At 40.5% G+C, this 16,627-nt stretch overlaps 1 protein-coding gene across 1 annotated transcript in view; it reads right to left on the minus strand.

Moving 5' to 3' along the window:
- Positions 1-16,627, minus strand: part of CRB1 (crumbs cell polarity complex component 1) — a 268,288-nt gene that overhangs the window by 115,277 nt on the left and 136,384 nt on the right. Inside the window, exons 4-5 of the mRNA XM_027122138.1 lie at positions 7,250-7,445; positions 4,509-4,648 (exon numbers count right to left, since the gene is read on the minus strand). Of these exons, the coding sequence (XP_026977939.1) occupies positions 4,509-4,648; positions 7,250-7,445 (336 nt within the window). The remainder of the gene's footprint in view (positions 1-4,508; positions 4,649-7,249; positions 7,446-16,627) is intronic.

The following is a 16,627-nucleotide window of genomic DNA, read 5'->3' on the forward strand; positions in this document are numbered from 1 at the left end:
CATATATAGCTTTCATTTGTTGATGTATTTGATAGCTTTCTCCCTCAACAGACTGTAAGCTTCACAAAAGCAGGGACTTTTTTTTTTTTTTTTTGTGGTACGCGGGCCTCTCACTGCTGTGGCTCTCCCGTTGCGGAGCACAGGCTCCGGACGCGCAGGCTCAGCGGCCATGGCTCACAGGCCCAGCCGCTCCGCGGCATGTGGGATCTTCCCAGACCGGGGCACGAACCCGCGTCCCCTGCATCGGCAGTCAGACTCTCAACCACTGTGCCACCAGGGAAGCCCAGGGACTGTTTTTTTATTCTCCACTCCAGGACAGAGCAACACCTGAGTAGTAGGCCTTCAATCAATGTCTGAATGAGATTCAGATAGTTCTAATCAACAATTTAGATGATAATCCTAGCTTAGCAGATAAACTAGAGAATTGATGAACTCATAATAAGCAGATAATGAGAATATGATGTAATCGCTTATTTTGTAATTTTAATAAAAACCTGAATGGGGACCTATGTCAGATCGTAAGCACAACATAAATTCTGTTGCTCAACAATATAATACTTTTGTCACATTTGACCCCTGGGGTCTTTGTCAGCGGTCTGAAGAAGAAACTTAAGAGTCAAAAAGGAAACTAAAAGCACATGTCAGATCAAGGTCCCACAATCCTTGGTAGTGACCCTCCCCCAGAACCCTCAGTCTTTTATGCCTGAATGTTTACTTTTTAAGTGCTTCTATTTCATACTTACGGATCTACAAATATTCACTAAATAATGGTTGTCACAAAGCCATTATAAAAACTTGTGCTATAGTCTATTTACTAAAGAAAGTTCTGACTATTTTCAATTTTCTTCTCATTCTAAGTTTGAAGACTCACACACAGGCCAGGTTAGGAAGTAATTTAGAACCTTCATAAGTCCTTTCTGGCTTTCCGGCTCATTCATTGTCTTATTCTTATCCTGAACATTAGGAAGGTTCTGATTTATAGTCTTACCAGTCCTGTCCCCACCACTGGGGCCCTGTGGGGCTGTGCTGTACCCTTTAACCATGTATATAAATAGATTCCTCCAATCAAGGCTACATTCAATAGATTTAACAAGTTTTCCTGTAAAACTCTGTACAAAGAAACAATATGATGCTGAGTCAAGACCCCAGGGTTCTTAAATTATGTTTTTTTAAAAAAAACAAACCCAATCTTTTCTGGATAACAGGAAAACTTTCAAGATAGGCATTTAAAGTGACTAACCCTTCTTGTAATTAATTACTCTTGAAATGAGGACCCTGGGCAATTCTAGCAGTGGATTCTTGCCATCGTGCTCAGTGGCAGTGGTCTCGTGATCCAAAGGAATGGTCTCCTTTTCTTAGATATGGAGTAGCTTGTAGCATTAAATCTTCTCTTTCTATATAACTGTGAGAATTGGGTACAAAGACATTCTGAGTTTTCTCTTTAGGCAAAATCACTGTCCATCCAGCGACCCAAGAAACTCAGAAGTAGAACTGTCCTAAATCGGTGTCCCTTTCTCAATCCCCACATCATCTCTACCTCCTAAAGTGCTCTCATGGCCATCCATCCCCTCATCTCCACCCTCACCACTATGGTCTTTGTTCCGTCCATTTGGCTTATCTCTTATTTAAACTATTGCAGAACTCTCACCAGATTCCCTGCCTTTAGCCTTATCTCTCTCAATCACCTTCCACTAAAGTGCCAGAGAGCTCTTTTTAAATTAACAGGTCAGATTCTGTCACTTCTCTGCCCTGTAGTTTGCAGGGCACACAAACAGCATTATGACCCAGCTTCAGTCACATCTTGCTCCCCAGCCCCATCTCTCTACCCTCAGCCCTGTGTAGTCCAGCATTTTAAGCAACCACTCCAAGTTCCACAATTAGACATGCTCTCTTCCACGTGTGCCTGCTGCCCTTTCTTCTTTCCCTCTTCTTTCTCTTCCTCTCTTCTATCCTTAAATAAGTAATGAGCTGCTACGTGCTGGCCATAGGGTCTAGAATGGCCAATCTCCTAATCTTAGTATCTAGTTGACATTTATCGAGTGCTCCCTATGGTCTAGGCTGAGCTGGGAGCTCCTTCTATATTGCTGGAATTGTCTCCACAACAACACTATGAGGTGGATATTATCATCATCATCTCTGCTATCTCTATCGATGAGGGCACTGAGGCTCAGAGTGGTAACATGGTCAAAGTCACACGGCTGGTGGGTACAATTCTGGGATATGCTTAGTGATCTTTCAAGTTTTCTAAAATGGTGCCTCCTTGGTCAAGCCATCCCTGAACTTCTCTCCTTAATCCCTTTTACAGAATTTATTACAGCTTCTTATTGTACCCAAAATTGTACTGTACACATTTGTTTCACACTGTATCCCAGATGGAATTTAAGCTCCTTGGAAGGAGGAGCCATGTCTTTCTGATTGCCAGATTCCTCATATGAGGAATCATGGCACTGAAATCCATGTGGCTTGAATGTATGGAACACATGCTGGTCTTTTTTTTTTTTTAATAAATTGTTATTGGAGTATAATTGCTTCACAATACCATGTTAGTTTCTGTGCCCTAAAGGCTTTGTATTGGAGCCAGGCAGTTAAGAGGAGCTGCCTACAAAAAGACCAGGACTGGCTTTGCTGTGCAACATACTGGTCTTTTTTTAGGCAGCTCCTCTTAACTGTCTGGCTCCATTACAAAGCCTTTAAGGCACAAAAACCATCTCTCATACACAGTTTCCACCTCCTGGTGTAGAGCTTGGTGTGTAGTAATACATAGTTGCCTTTTCTTTGAGTACCTACTATGTGCCAGGCTCTATTTTTATAATTTTACCCCTCACAACAACACTACAAGTAGTTTTTTTGTTTATCCTTCATTTGAGGATGAGATATTTAAGAATTAAGAGGTAACTCACTCTAGTTTACTTGGTTAACAAATGGTGGACTTGTCCTGCTCCCAAGCTGTCTGCTTCATGCCCTGCTTAGGGACTGAGGTCCTGCCCAGAGTGTTGATTGAGTGTTGAGTGCTTAGGGACTGAGGTCCTGCCCAGAGTGATGATTGAGTGTTGAGTGTTGATGACAAGAATGTGGAATAACATGTTTTGGAAAAAATTCAGTATTACAGGGGGCCTGTTGATTCAAGTGTTACATACTGTTTCCTACTGACCAGAGCCAATGACCAAAGGATAAAAATATACCCTATTCGTTATCTGGAAGTGGGGAGACACATGAGATACATAGATTTCTGAGCCACAGAAGAATTCCAAACTTCCTTTTATACTTTTATGTTTGCGTTGTTTTTAACCTACAAAATGCATTTAACCAAAGCGTGTTACACGTGCCTCAGGCAACGAGATGTCTTTCCATCAGAAGCTGCTACTGACAGGACTGACCCTGGTCTCCATGCCTCCTCCCCGGCCACAGGGTCATCCTTTCCTCAGACAGTAATGTGAGTGGGGAGGAGGGGGCAGATGACCAGCAAGCTTGCAACAGCTAGATTTTAAATAATCATAAATTTATCAGTGTTTTCCAATGGATCAAGAAAGAAGAGAGGGGCTTCCCTGGTGGCGCAGTGGTTGAGAGTCCACCTGCTGATGCAGGGGACATGGGTTCGTGCCCCGGTCTGGGAGGATCCCACATGCCGCGGAGCGGCTGGGCCCGTGAGCCATGGCCGCTGAGCCTGCACGTCCGGAGCCTGTGCTCCGCAACGGGAGAGGCCACAACAGTGAGAGGCCCGCTTACCGCAAAAAAAAAAAAAAGAAAGAAAGAAAGAAAGAAGAGAGATGAAATGCTCTTTCATTTCTAGCAATAAAATCCTATTAAGAATTAGGTTAAAATATGTCAAGCATGTTCATTGCCAAAATTAACATCAATATTTATGGGTGGCCTGTTGATTCAAGTATTACATACTGTTTCATCCTGATTCTGCTATCACCTCTACACTCAAGTCTAATTACCTTTTAAGTGTAATTTTTAGTTATGGTTTATGTGTTGTGTAACTTGTATTGTCTTTTACATTATAAAGGGCTAGGAGAATACACCCATTTCTGGAATATCATCCTACACCCTTTATGGGGACCATTATGATCACACTGACTCCATGAATTGTAATACAAGCACTTAGGATTTTAATAGTGTTTCATGGGTTTTAATATATTCTAGGTGTCAAGGAAAACATCTTGGAGGAAAAGGAAGCATCTTCCAGTGAAGTTTACTCCACAAAGACCATGCTGAAATCGACCCTTCTACTGACTTTTTTTCCTCTGTGTTTCTTCCAGAAGATTCTGATGATTGGGCAGCTTGGTAACCTACTTCAGACAATGTATAGTGTAGCAGTAGATGTTTGAGCACTGAAGAATACAATTAAATTAAACAATGATAACTAGAAGAGTTGGTTTTAAACCTTTAGAAAGAAGAATTTTTAGTTTCTATTTGCTATAAGCGATTTGTTTCTATTCTAAGCAAAAAAAACAAACAAAAAAAACAAACAAAAAAAACATGGTGGAAGATATTTTGTCACTTACCAGGCCAGCAGTGACAAGTGTAATTGTCAGCACTGTCCTCACATGTAGCATTATTGTGACAGGGTTTTGACCAACATGGAGGCATCAAGGTCTCACAATGTGTCCCTGTGAATCCACTACCCATGCAGTTACAGCTGTACCTGGAGAGTAAAATGAAATTGTCACATCAACTCTTGGTCATATTAAGATCAAATATTGTTATCCTGTCTCTTCACTTGTCCATCAACCCCAGACCCATGGCATGGTTTTAATACTTATCAAAAACCTTGAGGAATCATCTCTATAAGCCTGAAAGCATTATGTGCTTCCATATTAATAGCTTTTTATCTTTAAAATTTCACAGTACAGTTTTCAATCAAAATTATTTGGAAACCATGATTGTATACTTCAATTTCCTCACCCATAAATTGAAGGTAATAGTACCTTTGTGACAGAGTTGTTGGCGTAATTAAATGTGCATATAAAAGAATGGACACGGCATGCCAAAGGGCAGAAAATACTGAATAAAACTACTGAATAGTACCAAATAAAGTTGTTAATATTGTGAAGCAGTAGAGACTGATTTATATCATCAAGGCACTTTTTTATATAGAGAGCCCAGGAAAGAAGTCCCTTATGAAAAATGAAACAATAAATTATGAAAAAAATAGGAAAAATTCTCATTATATAAATTTTGACTTATGTTTTCTTATTTTCAGAGTACAAGAATATTTTAGTCTTGCTATTTGTAATCATTCACTGATTAAGTGGGATTATCTGACAGACCTAAAATACAAATCTGTTGGGGAGAACTGTTCACTTTATCATAATAGGCTTTCAATTTAGACGGTCTCTCCTCGAGGATCTAGTATCACAAAAACATGGGCTTGCACACTCAGCTTAGATAAAATGAGTGTCTGGGGGGAGGGATACCTAGTATTGTATAAAGAGTAACAGTCCTGTTCACCACGGCTGTGTGTCTATTTACCACCAACACAGATATTAAGATTTCACTAAGGAAACTTAAATATTAGCAAATATAAGTGACTATAATTTTTACACATAATTTTGCTAGCTAGAAATCCTCTATTCACTATTCCATTTACTTGATTAAAAATACCTACTACAAATCTACTATGTGTAAGACATTGGAGACAAGAGCCCTGTGGTCACGGCTGGCTAGTGGACCTCAAGTCACGAAATCAGTCTCCATTTGAATCTTCCTTTGTCTGCAAGAACCTTTCATGGGGTACAGTTTCTGACTTTCCCACGCTCCTCATAGCAAATGTGTTAATTTTTTGCTGTGGGAAAATAAAGTCAGGCTGTAACTGCTGACCTTGCAATGATCTCAAAAATTAGGTCATAAGAGAGATGTGGATACAATAGAAAAATTATTCATGGCACGCATTCAGGTGAAGAGAGGAAAGCTGGCAGGTTCAGCCTTGCTCTGTTTGCATTTCCATAGACATTACAAGCGTTGTGTGCCTTCTGTTCTGATGCTTTCTGGAAACAGTGAAGCATGGCTGGGAGAGCATCCTCCTTTTGTCTGGAGCGCTTGTGTGGAAACTGCCTTTCTGATCTATGTGTTGCCCAGTTACCTGTCTCCGGGCCTGAGGATTCATGCCACTGGAGAATCATTTGGGTGTAACTGAAAGTCACAGGCAAGACGTGGAGAATGGTTATAGTTTACAAAAAAAAAATGTTCTACCACTTTGCTCTATTTAAAATCGCATTATTTTCCTGGGTATATATGAAGCACACGTGCCTTTTATTGCTGCCCTTTTGAGTCTGATTCACTTTAAAATTCAGATTTGGGATACATTATCTTATTTATTAAATAAAGGAAAGTTCAATTCTAGGCCTCCTTTTTCAAAGAATTAACTGTGTGAATTTGTGGGGGGATGGGGGGGTCACCTAACTTCCCTGAACTTTAGACTCCTTATTGTAAAGCGGGAGCTTTAGTGCCCATCTTGCCGTCCACTGAGTCGCTGAAGGATCTGTCAAGGCAATATTAAATTTTAATGCTGTTAAAACTTAAGTGTTTAATAACTCGATGCTTGTGGTTTAAATAAGTATTAGAAAGTTCTTTCAAAAATATTTATATGAATTCAACTACCATTACCCAAATTTATTATATGCATCATATTAAGGTGTAATTTATTGTTTTATTTTTGTTTTTACTGAAAAGCCAATGATAGACTCTAATTTGGAACAGAATTACATGGCTACTTCTCATCATTCTGCTGTCTTCAAAGTATTCACTCAATTCTCCAAACACCTAGAAATTCAAGATATAATTAATTTAATATCAACACCCTTTCCAACACTGTTTATATAAAATTCCTAAAGGATTTATTTTTCACCACTTGATTTATATGCTTGTTATTTTATAAATACAATCTTATATTCACATATAGAATAATCTCTAGCTTTGTTTTTGCATCTACAAAAGATACGGAAGGTAGATTCCATTTGTTTCATGGATTTGGAAGGCTGGCGCTTTTCTGTAACAGAACCAGTTCAAAACTATTACAAGAATGACTTAGAAAATGCTCCCTCTTGAGACAGATGGCGTCCAAAGGTTGCATTATTTTAATAAAATGTGAATGTCACAACTTTTTTATATTTAAAGTATAAAAAGCAATCTGCACATTTTAAGCCAAGGATGTGAGATCTCCAAATTCACCAGAATGACTGGTGCAATAGCTTCTGGTCAGTGAGTTCGCTCCAAGCCAATGACCCAAATGTAGGAGAAAATGTACCTGTTGGCTCCATCCACGCACAGCCCTCCATGGAGACACGGCCCACTGGCACACTCATCAGTGCTGAGCTCACAGCCAGCACCCAGGAAGCCAGGGGCACAGTCACAGAAATGGGCCTCCATAGCATCCTGACAGGTTGCACCACTGAGGCAGGGCTGGGACCGACATTCATCAACTTCCAATTCACAGTTTACACCTTTTAAAAAAGTTGGCACAGAAAAGAAAGGCAAAGTTTTAGCAAAGCGTTAATATCTTCGCTCTTTGGCAATGCTTTATTTAGCAAGGCTCTTGTGAAACGTGATGTTGCCCCAAATAATTTTCCTCCTTAATTGTAATTGATATTAACTTTCTGGCATGCTCGTGGGACGTTCACAAAGCAGAGCAGCTGTCACTTACAAAGAATTATTGCATACAACAGCTCGTGGCTTTTTGGTCCGAGGACACAAATCATTCTTAGGACAACGTAATTGTTTACTGTACTTCTGTTGGAAGCCTGAAGGGGACCGGCCAATGTCTTTAGATTATTTTTAATGGAGTCATATTGAACAGTGGGTAAAAGCTCAGACTCCAAAGCCAAATGGCCTGGGTTGGGATCTTGGCACAGCCTCTTTTAGCTGTGTGACCTTGGGAAAGTTCCTTAACCTTTCCTTACCTCAGTTTCTTCACCTGAAAAATGGGACCAATAGTTGTAATTACCCCATAGGATAATTATTACAATTACAGTGTGTTCTAAAATGTTTATGATAGTACCTGGTGTATACTGTTTGCTAGAGAAAAAGAAAAGTACTTGTTCTTTCCACAAAATTTATTGTACAAATATGATGTGCAATTCTTTCCTTAAGTGCCCCTTTTGCACAGAAATATTTACATTTTCTATAGTGCTGTAAAATGCTGCTTTTAAATAGAATATCAATTTGACTTAAACTCGTTGTAATTAGTGGTATTATTAGAAGCTACTTCATTTTAAGGTAACATTACATTTTAAAAAAATCTGTATTTACCCCCTTGCCCAAATAGTAGGTAAAGACTATTTTCTAAGCAAACCAAGTTTAAGATTTACAAAAATGGTCACACTGAGATAGCAAACTACTGAATCTGCCAAAACAGTATCAGATACACAATCAAATTTTCCCATAGGTTTTAAAAGACACAGAAGGGGGGCTACCTATATTTGTCAATCTTTATTCCTGTGCCTATGACCCAGGGTAATAAATTATTAAAATGATATTGAGAAGTTTTCAAATAACTCAGAGGTTTTTAGTAGTTTGACTGATACTGTGCCCTCTTTCCTGATAGAAAATACAATAGGATATTCTAACACCACCTGCCATTTACAACTGTGACTAGATTCTACAAATGCGGAAGTGAAAAGAGACGCCAGCATAGTAAATTTGATTGTTTTCTGAGAGGAAAAAGAACTTAAATTTTATGTCACTAAAGATGGAAAGTTGTGGAATAGTATTTGTTGCAGGTAAATGGCCTGCCATTTGAGGTTATTTCTCACCCAGTCTGTGAATGAGATTTTCCGTATCTGTTTTCATTGGTATCAGAAAGGTCAAGAGAAAGAGCACTGAACCGTCCGGTGGAGACCTGTGTTCTCATTCTGTCTCTGAAACAGCTTTTCAGCAATGTTTTCGTATCTTTTTTTCTGCCATGTAAAATAATAAAATAACAGAAACCTCTTTTTTAAATACTTTCTAAGAATATATGAAAGATAAAAATGATACTTTTTTTTAAGTTTTATACAATTATTTTTAAACACATGTAGCAACTGAAACTATAATGTGTTAGCACTCCGTTAAAATGACACTGATCGATCAGGACTAAGAGAGAACTCTGCTCACCCCAAAATGATCCATCCCTGTGGGCTCCTGTGGCGCTCTCTGTGCAGACGGTAACTGGCACTTATCACACAGCTACAATGTGCACATGCAGGGTGAGGTGATGTCACATGTGTTCTTTTATTCCATCCCAACACATTTAAGGTGCACTGACTTGCCTGTGTCCCATAGTTAGTAAATGACAGTGTCTCTGCCATTCCTGTCTCCTCCTGGTCAACCCACCTCTCCATAACACCTTCGGATTATGTCCTTTGGTATTTTAGTCATCTGTATTTGTTGAAAACTATTAACATATAAAGCCAAACCAGTGGTTTAAAACTTGTTAACACTTTCCTAAATTTTATTTCATAATTCAAATAAAATTCATATATTCATCTGTTATACACCCAGGTTATTTCCTAATGCTTAAGAAATACATTATAAACCATTATTTTAAATACTGCAGCTCCATTTATAACAATGTCGCTCAAATGCTTTAGCTTTAAAGTGATCCTGATGCATGTATAAGAACGTGTTTCAATAACTTAAATACAATTTCAGTTCAAACAACTATTTACTTTAGATTTATTTGATTTGTTTGTATTACTCTTTTTTTTTTTTTTTTTTTTGCGGTAAGCGGGCCTCTCACTGTTGTGGCCTCTCCTGTTGCGGAGCAACAGGCTCCGGACACGCAGGCTCAGCGGCCATGGCTCACGGGCACAGCCGTTCCGCGGCACGTGGGATCTTCCCGGACCGGGGCACGAACCCGTGTCCCCTGCATCGGCAGGCAGACTCTCAACCACTGCGCCACCAGGGAAGCCCTGTATTACTCTTAATATTACTTAGCAATGTGATTCTTACTGCAGCTTTTCACTGCTACTGATATGGAAAAAAAAAGTGATTTGGTCTACGTCTGCATGATGCCAAAATGGCTGGGTGAAAAGTGATAAGTACAGTCAGTCATCCAGATGTTTTTGTATTTCCAGATGCTTGGCTTCATAGGTAAAACATCTGGAAAACTAACTATGACTTTCAGTTTTCATTTGGATGTTTACTGTTACATGCATGCAGCCATTAAGTATAGACAGTTAATTGACCTTCAAAAACATACCTACACAGTGTGGTCCAGTCTCTCTGGAAACATTCTTTTTATGACTAGTGTTACTATGTATGGCGCCATGTCATTATAACTCTAGGTAGCAATAGAAATTGAATGCAGTTATACTGAGTAGCACTTCTGTGGCTGATTGTCTAATAAATGGAAAATTCATAACTGCAAAATTCTTTCACAAAGTTCATCCAGGAACCCAACCAATCTGTTGGAATTGGTTTATAATTCTGTATGAAACAAAAGAAAATAAAAAGAGTTGGGGGGAAGAAAACACAAATAAGGGGAACTCTTCACCAAAAGAAAAATGTACACGGCAGAAAAAAAAAAATCCTCTGACTTTATCAGCTTTGGCGACTCACTATGACTAATCCTGTGCTAACATGCACAGTGGCATCTCTACATCAATACAGGTGACTAAGATGTGAGATCATGAATTCCTGGCGGTCAGGGATAGTTCCACTCTGAGCTATGCAATTTTCATTAGCTGTCAAAATAAGTTCAGAAATTCCCTCACACCCAAATATTTTTAAAGATATCAGTTTCAGGGCTTCCCTGGTGGCGCAGTGGTTGAGAGTCCGCCTGCCGATGCAGGGGACACAGGTTCGTGCCCCGGTCCGGGAAGATCCCACGTGCCGTGGAGCGGCTGTGCCCGTGAGCCATGGCCGCTGAGCCTGTGCGTCCGGAGCCTGTTCTCCGCAACGGGAGAGGCCACAACAGTGAGAGGCCCGCGTACGGCAAAAAAAAAAAAAAAAAAAAAAAAAAAAAGATATCAGTTTCAAAGAGGGATTGGAATTACACGCATTTCCCTTAAGTATTAAATAGAAAGGTAAAACAATGAGAGATTCCCAAGTTGACGCGCTGGCTTTGGTAGAGAAGCAGCATTCCTGGAAAATAATCTAAGAATGCTCCCCTTCTTCTTATATAATTAACTTAAAGCAAAAAGCCATTCCACCTCATCTTGGTTTTCAGATGGCACTTTCAGTGGGTCCTCCTTTTGTCTCTTCAAACGCTTCCTGGCTTGATTCTTCCTCCCCTACCCACGCCCCCCTCTCTCCTTGACCCTCCTTTCTTTCCCCTTCTTGGTTACTTGCTACGTCATTCTTTTTCCCTTTTCCTTATATGGAAAGATCAGCTTCACTGGTGGGAGGAGACTCCACTTCAGTGTGAATCTTCACTTCATGCCCTTAAGGGTAAGAGAAGGGCCAGGGCCACTCCTGCCCTCCTGCCTCCCCCTCCCCCAGATATCCAGTCAGAACACCCCATTGCCTGAGGCGGAAGGCTGTCGTGTTAGAACCCAAGAAAAGTGACATCCAAACTTTGAGTGCAGAGTGTCGGCCCAAGTATGCCGGAAAGTCTACTGCCGGCACAGCACTGCTGTCACCCCTTCCTAAGACGGCCTCCCCTGCATCACAGAGATGCCAGAAAATACACCTTCTCAAGTCTCCTTCTCCCAGTGCCTCGTGCCTTGAGCTTGCCAATGAGGGGCACTTATGGGTTTGGAAGGTGGGAGAGAAGCCAGGATTCTCTGGACATCTCCTAGACTGGTCCCACACATGCACAGATGTGCCTCATAACAGCTTCCTAGGGAGTCTGGAGACCACTCATTCCACTGCTGCAGGATGGGATGGCTGGAAACTTCCCCGAGATTCTTCAGAACTTCAGCGCTCTCCTAGGAGCTTTCAAGAACCCCCACTTTGGTGCTTTGGACAAAGATCTTTCCTGGAAACTTCTTTGACTTCCTTTGGCCATCATACAAGCAGTGCCAGCCTCTTGGATTTGATGGCACGTGACCTTCGCTGTCACTCAGGGCCCTGCGCCTAGAAGGGTCCTGTATGAGTTTCCTAGAGCTTCCATAACAAACTACAGAAACCAAGTGGCTTAAACAACAGAAATGTATTGCCTCACTGTTTCCAGGTCTGTGATCGAGGTGTCATCAGGACTGGTTCCTTCAGAGGGCTGTGAGGAAGAATCTATTGCAGGCCTCTCCCTCGTTTCTGATGGTCGACTGGCAATCTTTGACATCCTTTGGCTTATAGAAGCATCACCAGAATCTCTGTCCTCTGTCCTCAAATAGGAATTAAGGGCTTACAAATTACATAGGCTGTTCTGTGTACAAGCCCTTAATTCCTACATTAAACTCTTCATATCTGAAATATATAGAATGAATTTTTTCCTGACCAAATCCTGATTGATACACAGACCTAAGATAGAAAAGACTGGAGTAGCATACTCAAACAAGCAGAACTGTTCAGGTTTCGGTCCAGTCTTCAGATTAAAGGAGAGAAGCTGAGGGTCACAGATACAGCACAAATGCAGTTGGAGTAGAAGCCCTGTACTCTTCACCCCCAACCTAGGTGGGCTGGGGATTTGACAGAACCGCAGATATGTGCTGGAATCCCAGGAAAAAGGTTGTTAGTGTCCCATTTTCCTTCTAGAACTCTGGAAACACATGAGGCCACCATAATTGCCAAGCCACCGTAGCACAAAATGGTCGAAGAGAGAAAACTACACAGGACCTGAGTAAGTGAAATCGTTTTATAGAGAATGCTTGTGGAAACATTAAAGCCGCCAAGTGCTTTCAAAATAAGTGAAGTAATTACTTTTTTATAAAGCTGAGTTAGAGAATTTTAAACATTGTACCTGCTACTATTGCTTTCCTTCTTCCCCCTCTCCTCTGCCGTTCATCACAGAAGAGCAGAGGGACGCGGGTTTTGTGGGGAGACCGCCCAGACCCACGCTCTGCTCTCCACTGCTACTAGCGAGGCTGGATGTAGTTAGTGCTCAGTGAATGGTAGGTATTATCTGCAGTCATTTGTTCTTGCCTGTATTCCTTCCTCAATTTCTCCAAGTAGAGAATAGTATCTTTAAAAATTTTGAAAAGTAATTGGAAGCAAAGACAACTCTGCAAGGGAATCTGGAATCGCTTCAAACTTAGTTAAACACAGATGTGATGCTAAGAGTATAGGAGCTAGAAACTGGAAAAATTTGGAGCAGCCACTATATTAAATATGGTTTTAAAAATCTACCACGACATATAAATACCTGCTGAACAATAGTAAATACATAACTACAATTGGATAATATCTGAGGTGGGTCAATAGACTTTAAATCAGGGGAAAAGAAAGTAGGCAATGGGGCTTTCCAGGACTGGAAAGTTGCAAAATATTAATTGAAGGTCAGGGCAAGAAAGTTAACAATAGAGATGACAGAGGCACATCAGTAAAACAGCTCCCCATGGAGTCCGGGCTTGTTAAGGAGACATCAAGATATGGAAGGAGTGATGGACAGCATGAGTGTGGAGAGGCCAGGTGACTGAGATTCTGCTAAAGATGAAGTAAGATTTCAACAGAAGCAAGAAAGTGAGAAGCTCGGGTTGTGGTGAGAATTTTGGTGGTAAAGCAATGGCAGGGTCTAACCTGAAGTTTTGGCGTTGTATGGCTATAGTGGAGTAGAGATGGAGGTCACCGAAATTAAGAAGCTCAAGAAGTTCCAAAAGCTTGGTCCATAAAATTCTGCAATAGCTCCTAATTGGATTTAGATAAACCGAAAACTTATTTTGGTACCTAAAAACCTTTGTAATATTTTCAAGTTCATTTCCCATGACAATCATATCATCCCTTTACACGCCAGTCCTATCAGACCATTTGCTTTTTCTCAAACCCACCACGTACTTCTACCCTCCTACGAGTTTGGACACACTGCTCTCTCTCCCTCTCTCTCTGGAAAATTCTTTCCCACCTGTCCACCTGATGAAGTCCTCCTTTAAGGCTTCTGTTAAATGTCCCATCCTCAGTGAAGTCTTCCCCTATTTCCTTACTGGTTTCATTCTCTGTGTTTGACAGCCCTTACACCATTATATTTTACTTATTTGTTACTTGCTTATCTCCCACAACTGCTTTGAAGACAAAGATCCTTGCCTATTATTAATGGTAACAGCTGACATTCACTGAGAGTTTATTTCACACCAGATACTGTGCTAATAAGCATTTTATGTGAATGATTTTATTTTGCTTAATTGTCAAAAAATTATCCATGAGGCACTACTATGATGCCCATTTTATTAAGGATGAAACTGAAGCCCAGAGAAGTTAAGAAATTTGAAGCTGATCAAAAAGTTAGAAAGTGGGTAGAGTCAGGATTAAGTAACAGCTTACAAGGAAGAGAAGAGAGTCAAGAACCAAACGATGGTCTTTCAGGAGCAGTGGGCTGAGTGAGAAAGCCAACTTTCCTCCTGGCCCTGAGAATCAAGGGGAGAGGAACCCTTTAATAAGTGTTGTGTGCAAAGTGGTTTCATCAGAAAAATACCAAGTTCCAGCAAAGGCCAAGGAATTAAAGGTGCATTGGAAAAAAATAAAAATGTTTTGTTTATTTACTTGCATTTCAGAAAAGACTATGGGGGTGGAGTGGGGGGAAGCAGGTGACCATTATTCTGGAAATCAGGAAGCAGTTTTTCCCATGACACTTCCATAGAAACTGTACATTAGCAGTGTGTAACTCGAGGTTAGATCGCCCTTCTGAATCCAGCTATCTACAGGATATCTCCGCCAACTATCTCACAGGCATCATTCAACAATTCCAAATACAGACTCTCTCTCTTCCGTCCACCCTCTCTGACCCTCTACACCCCCATCCCTGTCAGTAAATGGGATTATCATCCAGGTCACCCAAGCCAGATTTCTTTCTAGCAACTATCGTCATCTCACTTGTTATTTCCCACATCCTAATTAGTCATCAAATCCTGTCATTTCTCCCTTAGAAATGGATCTAAGGTGCCATCCCCATTGCTGTAAACTTATCCAGACCCTCACCATCTCTCATCCGGTCTGACTACTACTGGCTTCTCTCTTCCTAATCACTCTCTACATTTCTGACAGTGATCTTTATATGATATAAATCTGATTTTACTATTGTCTGTGTAAATTTTTAAAATACTTTCTCCTTGTCTAGGAAAAAGTACAGTGTCTTGGAATGCTGTAGAAGCTTCTAAAAGATGTGGACTCTGTTGGGGCCACCTACAAGGATGGTCTTGCAGCCCACCGTGTCTCATGCCCCTAAACTGCACAGAGCTGTTCTCCTTACTTGTAAAGCCCACTCCTCCCTCCCTTCTGCCCTGGCTGATTCCAGTTAGTTCTCCAAGATTGAAGTCCAGTACCACATGATCCTGGAAACTGTAGTGAACCACTTAGACCTGCCTTAAGCACCACTTCACTGTAATATAAAAGTATATATTATATTGTACAGCAATTGCTTTATTTGTCAATTTTATCTACAAAATTGCTAGATTTTTGAGGTCAAAGTCTTTGTCTTTTAACACTGAGATCTGTAGCATTTAGCACATATTCTGGGACATAGCAAATGTTCAATGAATTGTGACTGAATGATCATGTCATAGCTATGGAGTGACTCACCTTCTCTCCTGGAAGCGATCGGCATGCCAGGATGCAGCTTCTCAACGCTTCCACAAGCCTGGGCCCAGTCAAAGTCAAAGCCATAAAGTCAAATCTGTGGCTTTGGCAAATGTCTAAACAAAGCATTATTTCTGAACAATTGTGCCCTAAACTTCTGATCAGCATTTAGAGATTTTTCAGCTCAATATGCATCTTTCAGCAATTAGAGATCAAGGTTAACTCTACTGCAAGATAATGCACATCACAGGTTATCAGCCAGGAGCAGGTCTGGTCACTGACGCTGTCATCACTCATCACAGTGGGGATAGAGGGAACCACACACACCGTGTGGCATTGACCAACCACTCTGATCACCTTTCTCATTATCTGCAGAGCCCACACTTTGGAAATAATTCCACTTTAGCTTTAAGTTATCATCCTAAATTTCAGAGTCCACCCAATATAATTAATATCTAACAGGCCTCTCTATGCACAACATTTTCCTTTTGAATAAGAATTATATATGCTATTTCTGGGGTCTTTAAGGAATGATATACGGTACATCAGTTACAACACTTGTCAGTGCAAATCTGGACCCAGTATCAGTGCAGAGGCACATAGCACACGTTTCCATTACAGCTATGGGTTTACAGTAGAGATCTGGATTTCTATATATCAGGTATAATCTTTTAACATCCTGGAACAATGAAAAGAGGCTGTGCCACTTCCTGCTCTGATTAATAGTGTCAAGCTGGTAAAATAATGATTAGCAAGATGCTATGAGAGATTAGAGTCGGGATTTTTATCTTCAGTGGGAACATCTTTGGATTTTTATCCAAAAGGATCTCTGGCTTGTGCATTTAGACACACCTTTCCTAAAGATACCAAGAAGTTATTAACACACCTTTTAAAAAGCATTCACTTAAAGTAGACTTTACAAGCCTAGGATTCATCTCTGAAGGACAACTAAGTTTCATCAATTCCAAGACTGCTATGTTTCACCCTCTCATATATATATATATATATATATATATATATTTTTTTTTTTTTTTTTTTTTTT

The sequence above is a fragment of the Aethalodelphis obliquidens genome, unplaced genomic scaffold, assembly GCF_003676395.1.
Source record: "Aethalodelphis obliquidens isolate GAN/ISIS:26980383/991018 unplaced genomic scaffold, ASM367639v1 scaffold24, whole genome shotgun sequence".
Classification (NCBI taxonomy): Eukaryota; Metazoa; Chordata; class Mammalia; order Artiodactyla; family Delphinidae; genus Aethalodelphis; species Aethalodelphis obliquidens.